At 41.4% G+C, this 16981-nt stretch overlaps 1 protein-coding gene across 8 annotated transcripts in view; it reads left to right on the top strand.

Moving 5' to 3' along the window:
• Positions 1 to 12726, top strand: part of USP6NL (USP6 N-terminal like) — a 234992-nt gene extending 222266 nt beyond the window's left edge. For all 8 annotated transcript variants that reach the window (XM_045465657.1, XM_045465656.1, XM_045465658.1 and 5 more), the window contains one exon: positions 9318 to 12726. In XM_045465657.1, the coding sequence (XP_045321613.1) occupies positions 9318 to 10699 (1382 nt within the window). In that variant the 3' untranslated portion in view covers positions 10700 to 12726. The remainder of the gene's footprint in view (positions 1 to 9317) is intronic.
• The last annotated feature ends 4255 nt before the right edge of the window (positions 12727 to 16981 follow it).

Raw genomic sequence — 16981 nt, 5'->3', positions numbered from 1 at the left:
AATCCCTATCAAAATAACACTACCATTCTTCACAGAGCTAGAACAAACAATCCTAACATTTGTATGGAACCAGAAGAGACCCCGAATAGCCAAAGCAATCCTGAAAAAGAAAACCAAAGCTGGAGGTATCACAATCCCGGACTTCAAGATGTATTACAAAGCTGTAATCATCAAGACAGTATGGTACTGGCACAAAAACAGACACTCAGATCAATGGAACAGAATAGAAAGCCCAGAAATGGACCCACAAACATACGGCCAACTAATCTTGAACAAAGCAGGAAAGAATATCCAATGGAATAAAGAGTCTCTTCAGCAAGTGGTGCTGGGAAAACTGGACAATGACATGCAGAAAAATGAACATGGACCACTTTCTTACACCATACACAAAAATAAACTTAAAGTGGATGAAAGACCTAAACGTAAGACACGAAACCATCAAAATCCTAGAGGAGAAAGCAGGCAAAGACTTCTTTGACCTCGGCTGTAGCAACTTCTTACTCAACACGTCTCCAGAGGCAAGGGAAACAAAAGCAAAAATGAAGTATTGGGACCTCGTCAAGATAAAAAGGCTTCTGCACGGCAAAGGAAACAATCAGCAAAACTAAAAGGCAACTGATGGACTCGGAGAAGATATTTGCAAATGACATAGCTGATATAGAGCACCCAAAGTCTATAAAGAACTTACCAAGCTCAACTGATAAATTTAGAATGAGTCCTACTCTTTAGATTGGAGGTTGAATAACTCTAGCCCAAAGGACAAATCTGGCCGGCCACCTGTCTTTTTATTTATTTATTTATTTATTTATTTATTTATTTATTTATTTAATTGTTACTTTCTATTGACATAGTTGGTCCATACCCTGTTTTTTTTTTTTTTTTTTTAACATGAAATTTATTGTCATATTGGTTTCCATACAACACCCAGTGTTCATCCTAACGGGTACCCTCCTCAATGCCCATCACCCACTTTCCCCTCCCTCCCACCCCCCATCACCTGTCTTTTAAATAAAGTTTTATTGGAAGACAAAAAAAAAAGTGTCTCTAAAGAAGCCTTAACTTGAAAGTACAAGTGGGTAAACCAAAGCCTGGAAGTCAATGTCTATAAGAGGTTAAATTTTGACCTTGAGATGGGGACATTATTCTGAATTATCCAAGTGTACCTTAAATGCAAATACATGTATCCTTGTGAGAAGGAGGCATTAGAAGGTCTGACACACATAGAGGAGAAGGCGATGTGAAGAGATGGCAGAGAGCTGGGGGAAGATGCTGGCCTTGAAGATTGATGTGGCCACAAGGCAATGAATGCCAGTAACCACCAGAAGTTGGGAGAATCGAAGAACTGGTTCTACTCTAGAGCCTCTGAAGGGAATGTGGCTCTGTCAACACTTGGATTTTGGCCCAGTGATACTGGCTAAGCTCTTCTGGCCTCCAGAACTGTGAGAGAATAAGGTTCTGATGTTTTAAGCCATGAATGAATGAATGAATGAATGTATGAATGAATTAACCATTATGTGTCTGTACTGTTTATATGAACAGTATGTCATTACTCTAATTCATATTTATTACATATGAATGAATGGACATTTTGTCAACACCTTACTTGTGATTCCCTTACGATCTTAGATACTAGAGGTATGAATACAAAAGGAGAAGTTACTTTAATTAGGTTATTGTCTACTAGGGGAAAGGGAAATGTGTCATGGGCTACCATGAAAGAACTTAGAGATGCTAGTTTTTTGACATTTTAGAACAGTTGCAGAATTTTTTCTCCACTGGGTCTCTTGCCCATTCAGGAAATGGAACATGTTAAAGTTTTCTTTTACTTCTACTATGATGTGTAGATATGCAGAATATTAATGTCCCTTCCTTAGAAAACTTTCTGTACTGACTTGAATATAAAGTAGTGTTAAATGTAAGGTGAATACTTTTTTTACCCTTTATATTGAAAAATTAAATCTCCGACGTATGTATGTAAGACACATACCTTTCCATTTTGTTTCAGGCAGGAATTACCACCTTGGTCTCCCCCTTACTTTTGTCTCAATCTTCTTATTCCTTCTCCTGAGAAAAACATGCTTATATCCACGATCCTACATTTTTACTGTGTGTCCTGTTAGTCTTTACCAATATGTGCCTTTTATGTATCTAAAGGATTTCAGAATGAAAGCCTGTAGATAGTAGAATAGCGGTCCGCTGTGTGACACTGCCTTATTTCCCCACAGGTGTTCCATTTTCTCTCATAGTCTTTTCTCCCCACTTTCTTCCTTCCACCTCCCCAAGTTTTGTTTGTTTGTTTGTTTTGTTTTGTTTTGTCTTGTTTTGGTTTTTTGTTTGTTTTTAAATCTTTCCACTGAACTGGTCCCTTATTAACGCCTTTCCACTCCGGTTCAGTTAGTCCAAATCTGGAATCTTGCTTAAATTCTGGTTAGCACATTTACAAAGATGCCCTTTCGTGTCCATGATTGTCCATAAGTCAGTATAGCTAAACGTCTATGGAAAATGCTATGGAAGCCAACCCTACATTGACCATCCCTGGTCAATACATTGGTGACCACGAGACATAGAGAATGGCATGTGAGAGTCTGCAAAGTAATGGAACTCTCATTACCCTTAATGGATCTGTTATTGCCGGTGTCTGCCTTCCACATTTGTTCAATTGTCTTTTTGACGTGGTTATGTAAAATAAATTTTAATTACTATCATTGGTTTCATTACATTTTGTCGACATTGAAAATATGCTAGGACCATAAAAGCATAATTATAAATTATAATTTCATTATCATGAAATATGTGATTTTTAACTAGCAGAAAAAGGCAATCCATACAATTTGTGTTTAGTACAGCAAGTCAGTTTGGAGATTGAGGATGTGGACTTAAGGGTAGTATCTTAGCTCGGGCTGCTATAATAGAAATACCACAGACACAGTGGCTTTAACAACAGAGAAATATTTTCTCATAATTCTGGAGGCTGGGAAGTCCAAGGTTAAAGCATTGGCAAAGTTGGTTTCTTCTCTCCTTGGCTTTCGCTGGGAGTTTTCCTGCATGGTCTTCCCTACACAGTCTCCCTGTCTGTGTCCGTACGTCTCTTCTTATAAGGACGTCAGTCATATTGTTTGAGAGGCCCACTCCAGTGACCTCATTTAACCTTAATTACCTCTATAAAGTCCTTCTATCCAAATGTCACATTCTGAGGGATTTAGGGGTTAGTTCAACACATGAATCTTGAGGGGACACAATTCAGCCCATAGCAGTGAGGTAGCTTCTAGGCACAGACTTTGCTGAAGGCAAGAACAAGCACAGGCCTGTCCTGTGGTCAGTGAAACCTGGCTCGAGTACCCGGGCCACCTCAGGGGACGTGGAGTGTGCAACTCCTCACCGGGGCTGCCGCGTGCCAGGCACTGCCCAGTGCTTCACACGGGAATCAGGGTCGGCCTTTCCCTCCCTCTAAGGGGCACCAGTCTGGTTGTGTTGGGAGGGTGTGATGACAGAGGGAGAAGTGCTGTCCCCTACCTGGTCCAGAGCTCCCCACCTGACCACTGCTCCTCTAATAGGGTGTACCTCCCCGCTCTGCCAGGGGCCACTCTTCACTGTTGACCACAACTGGGAGGAACCCATGAGCTGCGCTCTTTGTGGTGCGATGTGGTTCCTTTCCTTTTAGAAGCCTTTACAGAGGGAGGTGGGGCTAAAAACAGGGCAGATCACACCTCCCTTTGTGGCCCCGTCCACTGCTCTGCTCTGAAGACAGTGGGGGCACTAATCCCATCAGGTCACCCTCATGACCTAATTTCCTCCCAAACCCCATCTCCAAGTACCGTTACAGTAGGGGGTTCCAGCATATGAATTCTGGGGGGACACAAGCATTCAGTCCATAGCAGTTAGCCAACCTTGGAAGGACCTAATTGCAAGTGAATTAAGTTTTCCTAGGTTGTGAATTGATACAGATTGAAACACAGAAAGCAGGATGTGAGCATTCCCAGTCCAGGCAAAGAGAAGCGTTTGAAGCTTTCACCCCTAGATTGATGTTCTAGGGCATCCACCTACATGCACGTTGCAGCCACGGTTCATTTTGAAATGTGGTGGTGGTGGTGTTTAACACTGCCATGGAGAATTTTTTAAACATTTTAAATGATTTCATATGAACTGAAATGTTGGTGGCTCTCTCTCTGCAGGCTGCCGGAAACCACTCAAGTGGTGGAGAAGGGGGCAGCTTAAAGGGCTCAGTGTAAGAGTCTCTACAGCTAATCTGCTTTTGTCCCTGTGACAGCACATTTTGCAGGCATGAATTCACCATGCTCTGGGTGTGCGTTTTCCTGTTCCTTTTAGTGGTTATGTTTTTCATCAGGTTCCTACTCACCAACCTGCAAAGGGTGTTGTGATGATTGGCCGATATTTTTTTCTGATGGCATATCAGCCAGCCACCGAATTAGCCATTCAGGTTCCTATGCTGTGCCCTCAGAAAATTGTCAAAGAAGAGTCTTAAGTTCAGTTTTTCAATTACATAGGTCTATATATCTTCTTAATAATTTGCTTGTTGGTGTTATCTGTCTATAGGGAAGAAGGAATTCCTACATTTATCTGGGACTAAATGGATAACTATTTGTAGAGCGGGTGAAAGCTTTTGGGCGACTCGGATTGATTTTAGTTTTATTTGTATGGTTAGTTTTTAACTCAATAGGCTAAGTAACTACTTGTGAATATTCTTGACTCGGGCTGCATGTGAGTCCCCTCTCTTACCTTGATTCCAGCTCGTTCCTGTGAGACTAGTCAGATGCTGCACTGGAATTGCCTCAGATGCTTTTACATACAGCATTCAAAGACAAGGACAACTTTTGTCATCGACAAGCATTTCACCGTTTGGGTTATCACTTAAAATACTGTGTCCATGTACCGTAAAATGTCATTATTATGGTAAAAAGATATGACAACAATGTCATTTCTGCCTGGATTTCCTCTACAGTGAGAGGTCAGAGTAGTGACCTTAGTTATACGCCTGTTCCTAAATGCCATATGTATTTTTTGAGTAGTATCTGGTGCACGTTAAGTGCTTAATGAATATTAGCTATTACTGTTACCATCATTAAGTATTACATACTGTAAGTCTAACCCACCAACGTGAACTTGGTAAGATAGTATCAGATGATGTTATCCTCCTACTGAAAAGGCCCCAGGAGTTGGCAGTTAACTCAGAAAGAAGTTCAGAGCCATTACTATAATCTTCAAGGCCCTGCGTGATGTGACTGCTCTTCCTCAGGCCTCGTCCCCAGCTGGTCTCTGCTTGTCTCCTGCTCCAGGTACAGAGCGCCTCTGTCCTCGCCAGAGCTCTGCCCTGCGTGGTCCTGCCCCACCCCCACTCGCTTCCACTGCCTTCTGTGGTGCTGTCTTCCTGGCTCTGCACAACTAGCGTGTGTGCTCCGTGAGGGTGGGAACTTCTTCCTTGGTGTCCTTCCTGGATTGCCAGCTCCCTGGGCAGTGCCTGGGCCATAGTATTTGCTTGATACATATGTATTTGTTGAATGGATAAATGAATGGAACAAACCCTGATTGCCAATTCTAGTGATTTGTGTGCTTTCAAATGTGCAAAATGAAGAGCTTGCACAAGGATTGTCACAGTAGAGTCCGCTGAAACCATCCGCAGTGTCTCTGGAGTTTAATGAATGTGCCACAGTGGCAGAAAGCAGTGAGCTGGGCGTGAAAACATGGGGTCCTGGATCCCATTCCGTGTCTGCCATGAGAGATTGATCACATGGCTTCTCTGAAGCTCTGTTCCCGTCTTTCCAGTGCAGGCAGAACTAGACCTTGAACCCTCGGGCTCTGAGCAGCTGCCCAGTTGAGGGAAGAGGAAAAGGGGTGACTTTCCACTTTTATCAGAGCAGCTGTGTGTTTATATTTTCCTTATATATTGGGGCCTCATATGAAATTTGGTTTGAAGAAAAAGAGCCTGGTCTTAAAAAGTTTAAAAACTCCTGGATTCCAAGATCACAAAGGTTATTTTTGGCTTAATTCCGATTGCGGCATAGCTTAACTCTTTAAAGGATCTTGTTTCTCTATCACTCTCTGCTACCTCCCCCCCCGAAAGAAAAGCTCACTGAATATATTTTTTTAATATCTCAAAAGTCCCATATGTGGGTGAAGAACAAAGTTATCATCACCCGGAGTGTGAGCTACGTGAAAACGGGGTCTGTGCGCTCGCCTCTGGTGACACATTGCTTAGCCCAGAGCAGAGCTCACTCAGTAACTCTCGTAGATGGATGGGCAGGAAGATACCTGAAGAGCAACCACATATTTGTAAGTGAGAGTATTATTTTTCAATCTGTGAAAATTTTATTTTAAAGATTTTTTTTAAGTAATCTCTACACCCAACATAGGGGCTCAAAGTTACAACCCCCAGATCAGGAACCCCGTGTTCCGCCAACTGAGCCAAACAGGCACCTCATGAAAGTCACATTTTAAACCATGGAATTTGTACAAGAGAAGTCTGTTGTCTTTTTCTCAAGATGATATTTATTGGATATCTGCGTTATAATCATTTTCAGTTTTTCATTTTTTTTAATGTTTTATATTTAAGTTTTGTATTTTAATTCCAGTAGAGTTAACGTAGTGTTAGATTGGTTTCAGGTGTCGAGTATATACATTACTCCGTGCTCATCAGGACAAGTGTACAGTTGATCCCCTTCACGCAGCCCCCTACCCACATCCTCTCTGGTTACCAACAGTTTGTTTTGGTTTGTCTCTCCTTTTTTCTTTCCTGTGCTCATTTGTTTTCTTAAATTCCACATAGGAGTGAAATCATGTAGTATTTGTCTTTCTCTGACTTATTTCACTTACCATTGTACTATTTGGCCCCATCCATGTTGTAGCAAATGGCAAGATATCATCCTCTTTTATGGCTGAATGATATCCCATTGTATATGTATAGCACATCTTCTCTATATATCAGTGGACGCTTGGGCTGCTTCCATAGTTTGGCTATTTTACATAATGCTGCTATAAACATATGAGTCCATGTATCCCTTTGAATTAGTGTTTTTATATTGTTTGGGTAAATACCCAGTAGTGCAGTTACTGGATCTTAGGGTAGTTCCACTTTAACTTTTTGAGGAACCTCCATACTGTTTTCCACAGTGGCTGCACCAGTTCGCATTCCCACCAATGGTCTATGAGGGTTCCTTTTTTCCCCAAATTCTAGCCAACACTTAATGCTTGTTGTGTTTCATTTTCACCATTCTGACAGGCGTGAGGTGATATCTCATTGTGTTGTGATTTGCATTTCCCTGACGATGAGTGATGTTGAGCATTTTTTCATGTGTCTGTTGGCCATCTGTATATCTTCTTTGGAGAAATGTCTGTTCATGTCTTCTGTCCATTTTTAATGAGATTATTTGTTGTTGTTGTTTTTTTTTTTTTTGAGCGTTGAGTTGTAGAAGTTCTTTATATATTTTTGGGTACTAACCCTTTATCTGATATGTTATTTGCAAATATTTTTTGTCATTCAGTACATTGCCTTTTAGTTTTGTTGATTTTTTTCCTTCACTGTGCAGAAGCTTTTTGTTTTGATGTAGTCCCAACAGTTATTTTTGCTTTTGTTTCCCGTGCCTGAACAGACATCTAGAAAAATGTTGCTACAGCCAGTATCAGAGACGTAACTTCCTATGCTCTCATCTAGGATTTTTATGGTTTCAGATCTCACATTTAGGTCTTTTATCCATTTTGAGATTATTTTCGTGTATAGTGTGAGAACATGGCCCAGTTTCATTCTTTTGCATGTTGCTGTCCAGTTTTCCCCAGCACCGTTGGTTGAAGAGGCTGTCTTTTTCCCATTGCATGTACTTTCCTGCTTTGTCAGAGACTAATTAACCATGGGTTTATTTCTGGGCTCTGTGTCCATTTTTGTGCCAGTACCAAGACTGTTTTGATCACTGCACCTTTGTGGTGTAGCTTGAAGTCTGGAATTGTGGTGCCTCCAGTTTTGTTTTTCTTGTTCTAGATTGCTTTGGCTACTCGGCGTCTTTCTTGGTTCCATACAAATTTTAGGATTATTCTAGTTCTGTGAAAAATGCTGTTGGTATCTTAATAGGGATTGCATTAAATGCGTAGATTGGGTAGTATAGACATTTTAACAATATTTGTTCTTCCATGAGCATGGAATGTCTCTCCAATTCTTTGTGTCATTGTCAATTTCTTTCATTAGTGTTTTACAGTTTTCAGAGTTACAGGTCTTTCACTCCCTTGGTTAAGTTTACTCATAAGTATTTTATTATTTTGGGTACAATTGTAAATGAGATTGTTTTCATAATTTCTCTTTCTGCTGCTTCATCAATAGTATATGGGAATGCAACAGATTTCTGTACATTGGTTTTATATCCTGTGACTTAACTCATGTATCAGTCCTAGTAGCTTATGGGTGGAGTCTTTCTGATTTTCTCTTTATAGTATCATGTCATCTGCAAATAGTAAAGGTTTTACTTCTTCCGCCTTTTATTTCCTTTTGTTGTCTGGCTGCTGTGGCTGGGACTTCCAGCACTATGTTGAATAACTGGTGAATAACGGTGGGGAGAGTGGATGTACTAAACTGTTTACTAAATGCCCAATTTATTGCACCTTCCTTTAATTCTTGATTAATTTTTTGGTGTTAATTATGTAAAATAAAAAACTGAAAGTATCCAGTATAATTTTCTTTCTTTTTAATTTTTTTTTTCTCTTTTGCATTTGAAGTAGGATCCTTTTAGAGGTGTTAACTTTGAGATAGAATACTATTTCTTTCTATCATGAAGTTATACTGTGGCAAGTACTTAAGATAATAATAATAGTAAGCTGTTTGGGAACAACTTTGAGACCACGCTTGGTCATCACCTGCCTTTTCAATTTGGTAGACCTGCTGAAAGTTGATAGAAGTTTGAGATTTTGAAACCATTTTAGTTGAGGCCAACTAAAGCGAAAGTACCAGTAGGACCTTGAACTGCTGACCTGCATAAGGGTTGTAATAATGAGAATGAGAGTATCAGCTGTGTGTCCTTGAAGACACATAACAGGATAGCTTAAGAAAACATAAGAATCACCTGTTACATAATTGTATCACCCTTCCTCATAAGTTCATAAAATATTCCCACCTGCACATTGTCTAATAAGATTTTGACTTGTGGTATGTTTTAGTATCAGTCTCCCTAACAACTGCTTCTCCTAAACCCCCCAGATTCTGTGGTTTATGTGTATGAGTGCTCAGATGAAAAGTATACCGTTGTTCATCATGTGATTTTTATATTTGATATTACTTACTGCTGTATTTATGTTATTTATGGATCTGTCTTTCCCTTTAGGTAAAGAGGATGAATACCCACGGAAACCTTTGGGACAGCTCCCACCTGAATCTGCTGGCATCAGTCACCTGAGCAACGGACAAAGAAGCATGGGCAGGTCAAGTCCCCCTCTGAACAGCAGAAGAGAGAGCAACTCTTCACCCCACAAAAAGCAAGAGCATTCCCCTCACCATCAAGGTCGAGTTGGCACACCAGAAAGAGTAAGGGCGCTGAGAAGGAAATCCGTGGACGAAGACAGTAAAAAGCTTAAAGACGAAGCAGATTTGCAAAGAAAACTTCCATCGGGCCCACAAGACAGTTCAAGGCAATATAATCACGCAGCTGCTAACCAGAACAGCAATGCCACTTCAACTGTCAGGAAGGAATTTGTGCCCAAGTGGAATAAACCGTCAGATACTTCAGCTATTGAAAAAACTGCCAAATATGCCATCGAAGGCAAAAGTAGGTCAGCACACCCCTCGCTCACAGCCACCGTCCCGAGTTCTGCTGATACTCGGATGTCGAATGTGAGGCAAAAGATGAGGGTTTGGGATGTCGATGAAGGGAAACGGGGCTCCAATGCATCCCAGTACGATAACGTGCCTGAGAATGATAACAGCGCGTCTATTGAAGAGGCACTAGAAAGAGCTTACTGTCACAGTCCCAGGAAGCACGTGGAGCCAGGGTCTAGTCCATCAAGAGCCTCAAACAAGTTTACTTTTAAAGTGCAGCCTGCAGGTTACACAAAATACCCGTCTCCGTTAGACGGGGAAGATCGCAGGACAGCGCACCCACCCTCCTACAGTAACCCCCCTGTGTACCACGGAAATTCTCCCAAACACATCCCTGCTGCCGACAGCAGCTTTGCATCTCCACAGTTTACCCGTGGGACTCCAGGGAATCCTTCCAGGAGACCTTATGGCTCTACTCTTTCAGTCGATATTTCTCCAGAGAAATCTTACAGCCGCCCTCTTCCTCTTGTCCTGCCATCCAGCCGAATAGAAGTTCTTCCTGTGGAGACCGGTGCCGGCGGGTATTCAGGCAATTCGGAGTCACCAAAGAATGGGAAATTCATCATTCCTCCAGTGGATTATCTGCCGGATAACAGAAAATGGTCAGAAGTTAGTTACACATACAGACCTGAGACTCACGGACAGCTGTGGACTCAAGATGCTAACCGTAGCCACTTGAGCAAGTTACCAAAATATTCCGCCTTTCAGCATGTTCCCTTTCAGGACCATAGCCTCCCAGCAGTCTCAGTAGATAGTCCAGTGCGATACAGAACTTCACCAGGTTTAGAAGATGCCGGTTCCTCTGGGTATCAATATTCAGGGCCCTCGCCTCCAGGATATCACTACAGAAATCGGGATGGACTTTCTATTCAAGAATCAGTATTGCTGTGAGAATTTATCTATACTTGGTAAAGACAAGAGAATAGAAACCATTTGAAACCTACATTGCTATGTTTATAATTGCCAAAGCAGTATTTCCTACTACTGTAAACATCTCGCACAATTCCAGTGTATGCTAGTAATAAGAATATGTAGAAGCGTTTCATCCCCACGTAGATGCTGCTTAAGATGAGCAGTTTTTAAATTGCATCATCACTGAATCTGCTCAAAAGAATTTAACATGGAAACATAGCAGTGGTGTTGAGGGATGCACACATGATGATAATTCATCACTCAGTTTCATTTATATCTTTCTCCAAAACCTGAGCATTTTTACTCCATTAGCCCATGCTATTTTGAGAAACGTTATAAAGCACTGAAAAACTGCATAGAATAGACATTTTTAAGGCTAGATGTAGTGTATGTATCTTTTAATAGATACCAAAAGGCCTCCGTGCACACACATTTGAACACAAAACTAAAGAAACGTTAAAAAAACTAATTTTAATATATATCCATGGGATAATTTACTGTTCTTCCTTTCCTTAACTTATCTTTCACTCAAGTTCCTCCCCCCCCCCCCCCCCAATCTGTTTTTCACCCAGGTCCTAAAGTGATGTAAGGGTCTGCCCCGACTTGATTCAGCTTCTCTGCCATTGCAGCCATTTTCTTTCCATCTGAAAATTAAAGACACTGGAGAGCAAGGCTCACCACTTAATGGTGCTTAAACATCGGGGCACTCAAAGTAAGTTTATGGCCAAAGGCGCGGCCGCGCTGCCCGTTGCATCCACGCACCCTGAGATCAGTGTCAGAGCAGCTTTAGTGCGTTCGGCGCCCTTTGTTCTGGTCTCTTGCAAAGCTCAGAGCAGAATGTTCCTTGCCAGATGCAAAGGAAGTGCCGAGGTCCTGCTCTCCAGTGGATGCCAGCAGGAGGAGTTACTGATGAGTGCGCCCTCACGTGGGGCAGCAGAGCAGCTCCTGTGAAGTTCATTCGAAAGCTGGATCAGCAGTATGGTGACTTCTCACTTCTGCCCTTTCGATTCCTGCAGGCCCAGGGCGTTCATTTACACGATCTTTTCCTGGCACTCTTTCTTTAAAGGCCCTAGTGGGTATCACTGCCCTTGGGCCACTAAATTATCACTGTGCAAAATTGTAAACAATGATCCTAATTATTAATAGGAGTCTTAAGATTTTAGTCTTTTTTAAAAACGAGTGTGACTTTCACACTTTCAAAAATCTCCTTTTTTTCTTTCTCAGTGAAAAAAATTCAGGTTCATGGTTTAAAAATGAGCAATGTCTTTTAAAATACTCTATTACACTACAATTACCAAAACGCTGGCAAAGTTTTGGGCACTCCCAGAAAGTATGACTTTGTGTTTAACGGGAGAGCTCGTTTTCAGCATACTTGCCTGGTGTTTGAATAATGAAGAGAGTAGGATAAACCTAACGTCCATGGCTCTTCTTGTCACAAGTTGGAGCTTTAAACTTTCAAGGTACCGAAGTATATCTTTTCAAATGAGAGTAACATTTGTTTAGCTAGTGAATGTGACAATATTTTTTATGTATATAATGAGTCTAATGTAATTTTAATCAACTCAGTAATGATGTTATTAAATGGCAAAACAAATGCAGTGTGTTAGCAGCTAAGCACGACGCTGGAGCACAGATAAAACCCTGCTGTCCCTGGGCTCTTGATTCGGATCACGTGGAGGCTTAGAAAGACATGTATATGATGAAATGCAGCGAAGGATATTAGTTCGAATTTTTAAACCATGATTCTGTGACTTGTAATAAACCAAGCTGTACAATTTAGGGTATGATGGCAGCATCTGAGCTGTTCCAAAATATATATGTCAACAGTGGTAAATACTGTAGATTTATATATATATATATATATATATATACACATATATATATATATGCAGAATATATATATACACTATTTTCTTATGTCATCTATGACATTTTTATCTGTATACTTTTTTTGATGTGATTGTTTTTAACATGCTAAAAGTAATAAGTATATTTTGTTTTGTGTCTTTCACGTGCTTTTTTCATATGGTAAAAGTGCTGCGTCTCTGATGCTTCTGAAGCTAATTTTCTTCTCATTGAGGAGATATACTACTCAGTGTTTGCCTACATGACTATATATATATATATATATATATATATCACAGTCGTATGTTAAATACTTTATTAATTTCCAGGAGTGCTGTATTTAGAACTACATCACCTTTGCTTTATTTTATCTGCCATTATTAATAGCAATAAGGTATTTCCAGTCTTCCCCACTATAAAATGTAGCTCTCTGTCCATTAGTTTTTCAAGTAGGAAACTTTAATTTGAAGTTATTTTGCTACCGTAGCATTTTAGTCTTTCATATTTATCTTGTAATAAAAGATAAATAATGGAATAATGATAAAAGATGAAGTAATATTAGTAAAGTGGGTTAAATATAATCGTGAAACTGTATTTGGTGAGGGTCCTCACAGAGCAGAGGCTGATCCTTACAGCTGCACACGCTCTAAGTATCTTGCCATTATCCACTCTTTTCCTTATAGCAGTCTTGCCTCACACAATAAGCACTTTGGTATATTGTTTCAATATCTAGTTTGAAAAGTTAAAGAGACTGGACCCGGATTCTCAAAGGGTTTTAAAACTTTGACTCTTTCAGTTACTTACACTTTTTATTGGATTTTTAAAAAATAGCTTTTGGGGCGCCTGGGTGGCGCAGTCGGTTAAGCGTCCGACTTCAGCCAGGTCACGATCTCGCGGTCCGTGAGTTCGAGCCCCGCGTCGGGCTCTGGGCTGATGGCTCAGAGCCTGGAGCCTGTTTCCGATTCTGTGTCTCCCTCTCTCTCTGCCCCTCCCCCGTTCATGCTCTGTCTCTCTCTGTCCCCAAAATAAATAAACGTTGAAAAAAAAAATTTAAAAAAAAAAATAAATAAAAAATAGACAGCTTTTTAAAGCTGAGAGAGATGTGTATACGTAAATGTAAAGTCAGATTTCAAAGTACTAAAGGGGAAGAAAAATTATTTTTCCTTCCACCCTGCCGGGTTCTCCAGCCACAGCCTGTACCTTGGTCTGACAGAAGCAGATCAACAAGAGAAAAACAGAAGCGTTCTCACAGGTGCATCCTGCATTCACACGGTGCCCAGTCCTGAGTAACTCAACGGAGGGCTGGACTTGGGGTGTGTGCAGCTAACTTAGCAGGGAGAGGGAGGGAAGACAAGTGGCCCTGAGAGAAGTGATGGGCGATGGGAAGTGCGTGGTGGTGTCGGGGTGTGGTGCTGGAGAGAGCAGAGTGGCCTGGAGATGGGAGTTGTGACAGTTGAGACTTTTGGGGAGACCCTCGGGCAGATAAGCGACTGCAGGAACTGAGATGCCTCTGGCTCAGAGTCGTTCTTTTGCGAGAGTGGTGTCTTTTGGGGTGACGTGTCCTGATCCCCCTCAGTGGCAATGATAGAGTGTCTCCTGAAGGAAAGAAAAGAGATAGAATAGGACGTTTCTGGAGAAGACAAATAGATGGTGGTGTGATTGCTTTCGCCTTTTTCACTTTAAGGAGATTCTAATACTAAAGTTTATGTCATACTCTGTAATCTTAACCGCGAAGTTTCCGTTATGTCATTTCGGGTCTCTCCCTCAGGGCCCATTGAGGTGCGAGCACAGAAACAGTGCCTTTTCAGTACTTTGCTGGGATTGCTTTCTGGAGAAACACATGCTCTGCCCACAAATAGGGATTTATTCACAGAGGACCTACAGCTCCGTCTTCTGGGAATGTTATTCTCAGTTGTCTTTTGATTTACCCCTTTTAGTATGCATTTGATTGTGGATTAATTATAATTGCAGTTTGGGGATCTTTGATTGTCCTTTAATGGATTTTATATGTCCCTCTGTAATATGGATATTAATGCTTATTGATCAAGCGGTTTTAATAAGCCAAACTTTACTTTTCAGTGACCCAAGGTAGTGAGACTAAAAAGAAAGGATTCCACTTAACATTTAGTTATGAATTGTTCTTTCAGAAGGATTTTCATTTATCTGAAAATCTAAGCCTAATTGCCACCATTTTATCCATAAGAGCACTGAGGCATAAAGGAACAAATTTTAGATTTCATAGGAGTGTATCTTGACGCTTGCTACTCTTTAGAATTATCTGGGGGAACTTAACAAAAAAATGTTCTTCTTGGTTTCTACCCTAGGCCACTTCAATCAGAACCTGGGGTGAAACCCAGGCATCAGGTAATGGTATTTTTCACCTGTTCAGTCAGCTAAGCTCTTTTTTTTTTTTAATGTTTATTTATTTGTGAGACAGAGGGAAACAGCGCGCGAGTTGGGGAGGGGCAGAGAGAGAGGGAGACACAGAATCCGAAGCAGGCTCCAGGCTCTGAGCTGTCAGCACAGAGCCCAATTTGGGGCTCAAACCCATGAACCTTGAGATCATGACCTGAGCCGAAGTCGGATGCTTAACCGACTGAGCCACCCAGGCAGTCCTCAGCTAAGCTCTTAATAAATAAATAATTAATTAATTAATACTAATAATAAAAATAAATAAAAATCTCTCTAAATTTGATTGTCTTATATTCTCACCATGAACTGTCTCAAAAGTTCTTAACAGATCGGTTTTAGGGTTTCGAAACTCTGATTTCAGGTAAGTTAGGAAAAATTGTACTGGAAGGATTAACTTTCCAGCCATCTCTGTAAATTTTGATGAACTACTGGCAGTTGTGGAAAGTATAAATGGCTTCAAATGGAAGGCGGCATGACCCTGGACCTTCTCTCATTATACTTTACAGTAGTTCTTCAAAATAGGTAGAGTCATAGTAAGGTTTCCATTTTCCTGGACAACCTCTGTCATTTTCCTTAAGTGGACATGCTAAAAATAGGCCTAGGCTGCATTTGCAAACCTAAGTGCATTTTCCCTACGTGAGGAGCTGAGAAAATGTGCACAGTCTGGTCATTCGCTTGGCCAGTCAATATTTTATTGAGCGCCTACAGTGTACTGTTGTCCTCGGGACCATGCTAGGCTCACGCTGCAAGGTAGGAGACATGGTTTTTAATCTGTGTGCCTCCATTCAGTGTGGGAGATGTGCACAGGTGATTAATACAGACGTCGAAAGGCCACGCACGGCTCGGGAGGGTCAGGGGAGGCCAATGGGGGCGGGGTTGCCTCCATTGCTGAACCTGAGGATTAGTAGAGTAGACTTTGCAGAGGGGATATGGCATGAGGGTTACGTGGGGGGCGTCTGACGCCTTGATGATGTGGGGGGTGGGGTGGAGTGTTCCACAGAGAGATCAGATGATGGGGGCCTTCTGTGCCATTGAACTGGATCCTGGAAGCCAGTTTTGCCTTGGGCATATTCATATTTCCTGTGTGGTCTCTAGAGGCTACGTGGCAGTGAGCAAGCGAGCCTGGAGAAGGTTAGGAAGACTGCCCCAAATGGTCAGTCTAAAAGTAGTACAGTGTAAGACCAGAGAAGCACTTTCAAAGAAAAGGTGATTGATCTGAGAGCTAATTACCAAGTAAAGTTGGCCAGACTTCATAATTGTCTGAATGTAATCATAATAATCGTAGGAAAACTAGCGCACTTTCCTGAACGCTTGCTGTGTGTCTGGCCCTGTGCTTATGCATTTAACCTGTATTAACCTATACACTTCTCAAAATAACTCTGTGAAGTGTGTTCCCTCTAAGTCCCTGTTTACAGATGGGAAAATGAAGGCACAGGGGAGTTGACGTAACTTTGCTCCAAGTGACAGCGGGTTCAAGTCACAGAGCCAGGATGTGAATCCACGCAGACTGAATCTAGAGCCTGTGCGTACCCCAACTGAACAGTTTTAAGAAGGTGTAACTTTTTTTTTTTAAGTGTATTTATTTTGAGAGAGAGAGAGAGAGCAAGCATTTGCGCACATGAATGAGGGAGGAGCAGAAAGAATCCCAAATGTGGGATTCAGACTCAAGAACTGTTGGCATCATGATGTGAGCAGAAATCAGGAGTTGGCCACTCAACTGACCGAGCCACCCAGGTACCCCAAGAAGGTGTAATTTACCTGCCATAGAATTCACCCATATATGTACACATCAAAGGGGTTTTTTTTTTTTAGTAAATTTACACAGTTATATAACCACTGAAACAAACACAATTTTAGAACATTTCCATTACCTCAAAAAGATCTCTTGTACCCATTTGCAGTCAGTCTCCATTCCTGCCCGCCCCCCCCCCCCCCCGCCCCGCCTCAGGCAACCACTAATCCACTTTCTGGTTTGTCATATAAATGGGATCAGACAGTATGTGG

This window comes from Leopardus geoffroyi, chromosome B4, assembly GCF_018350155.1.
Source record: "Leopardus geoffroyi isolate Oge1 chromosome B4, O.geoffroyi_Oge1_pat1.0, whole genome shotgun sequence".
Classification (NCBI taxonomy): Eukaryota; Metazoa; Chordata; class Mammalia; order Carnivora; family Felidae; genus Leopardus; species Leopardus geoffroyi.
This window is presented reverse-complemented; position numbering and strand designations above follow the sequence as displayed.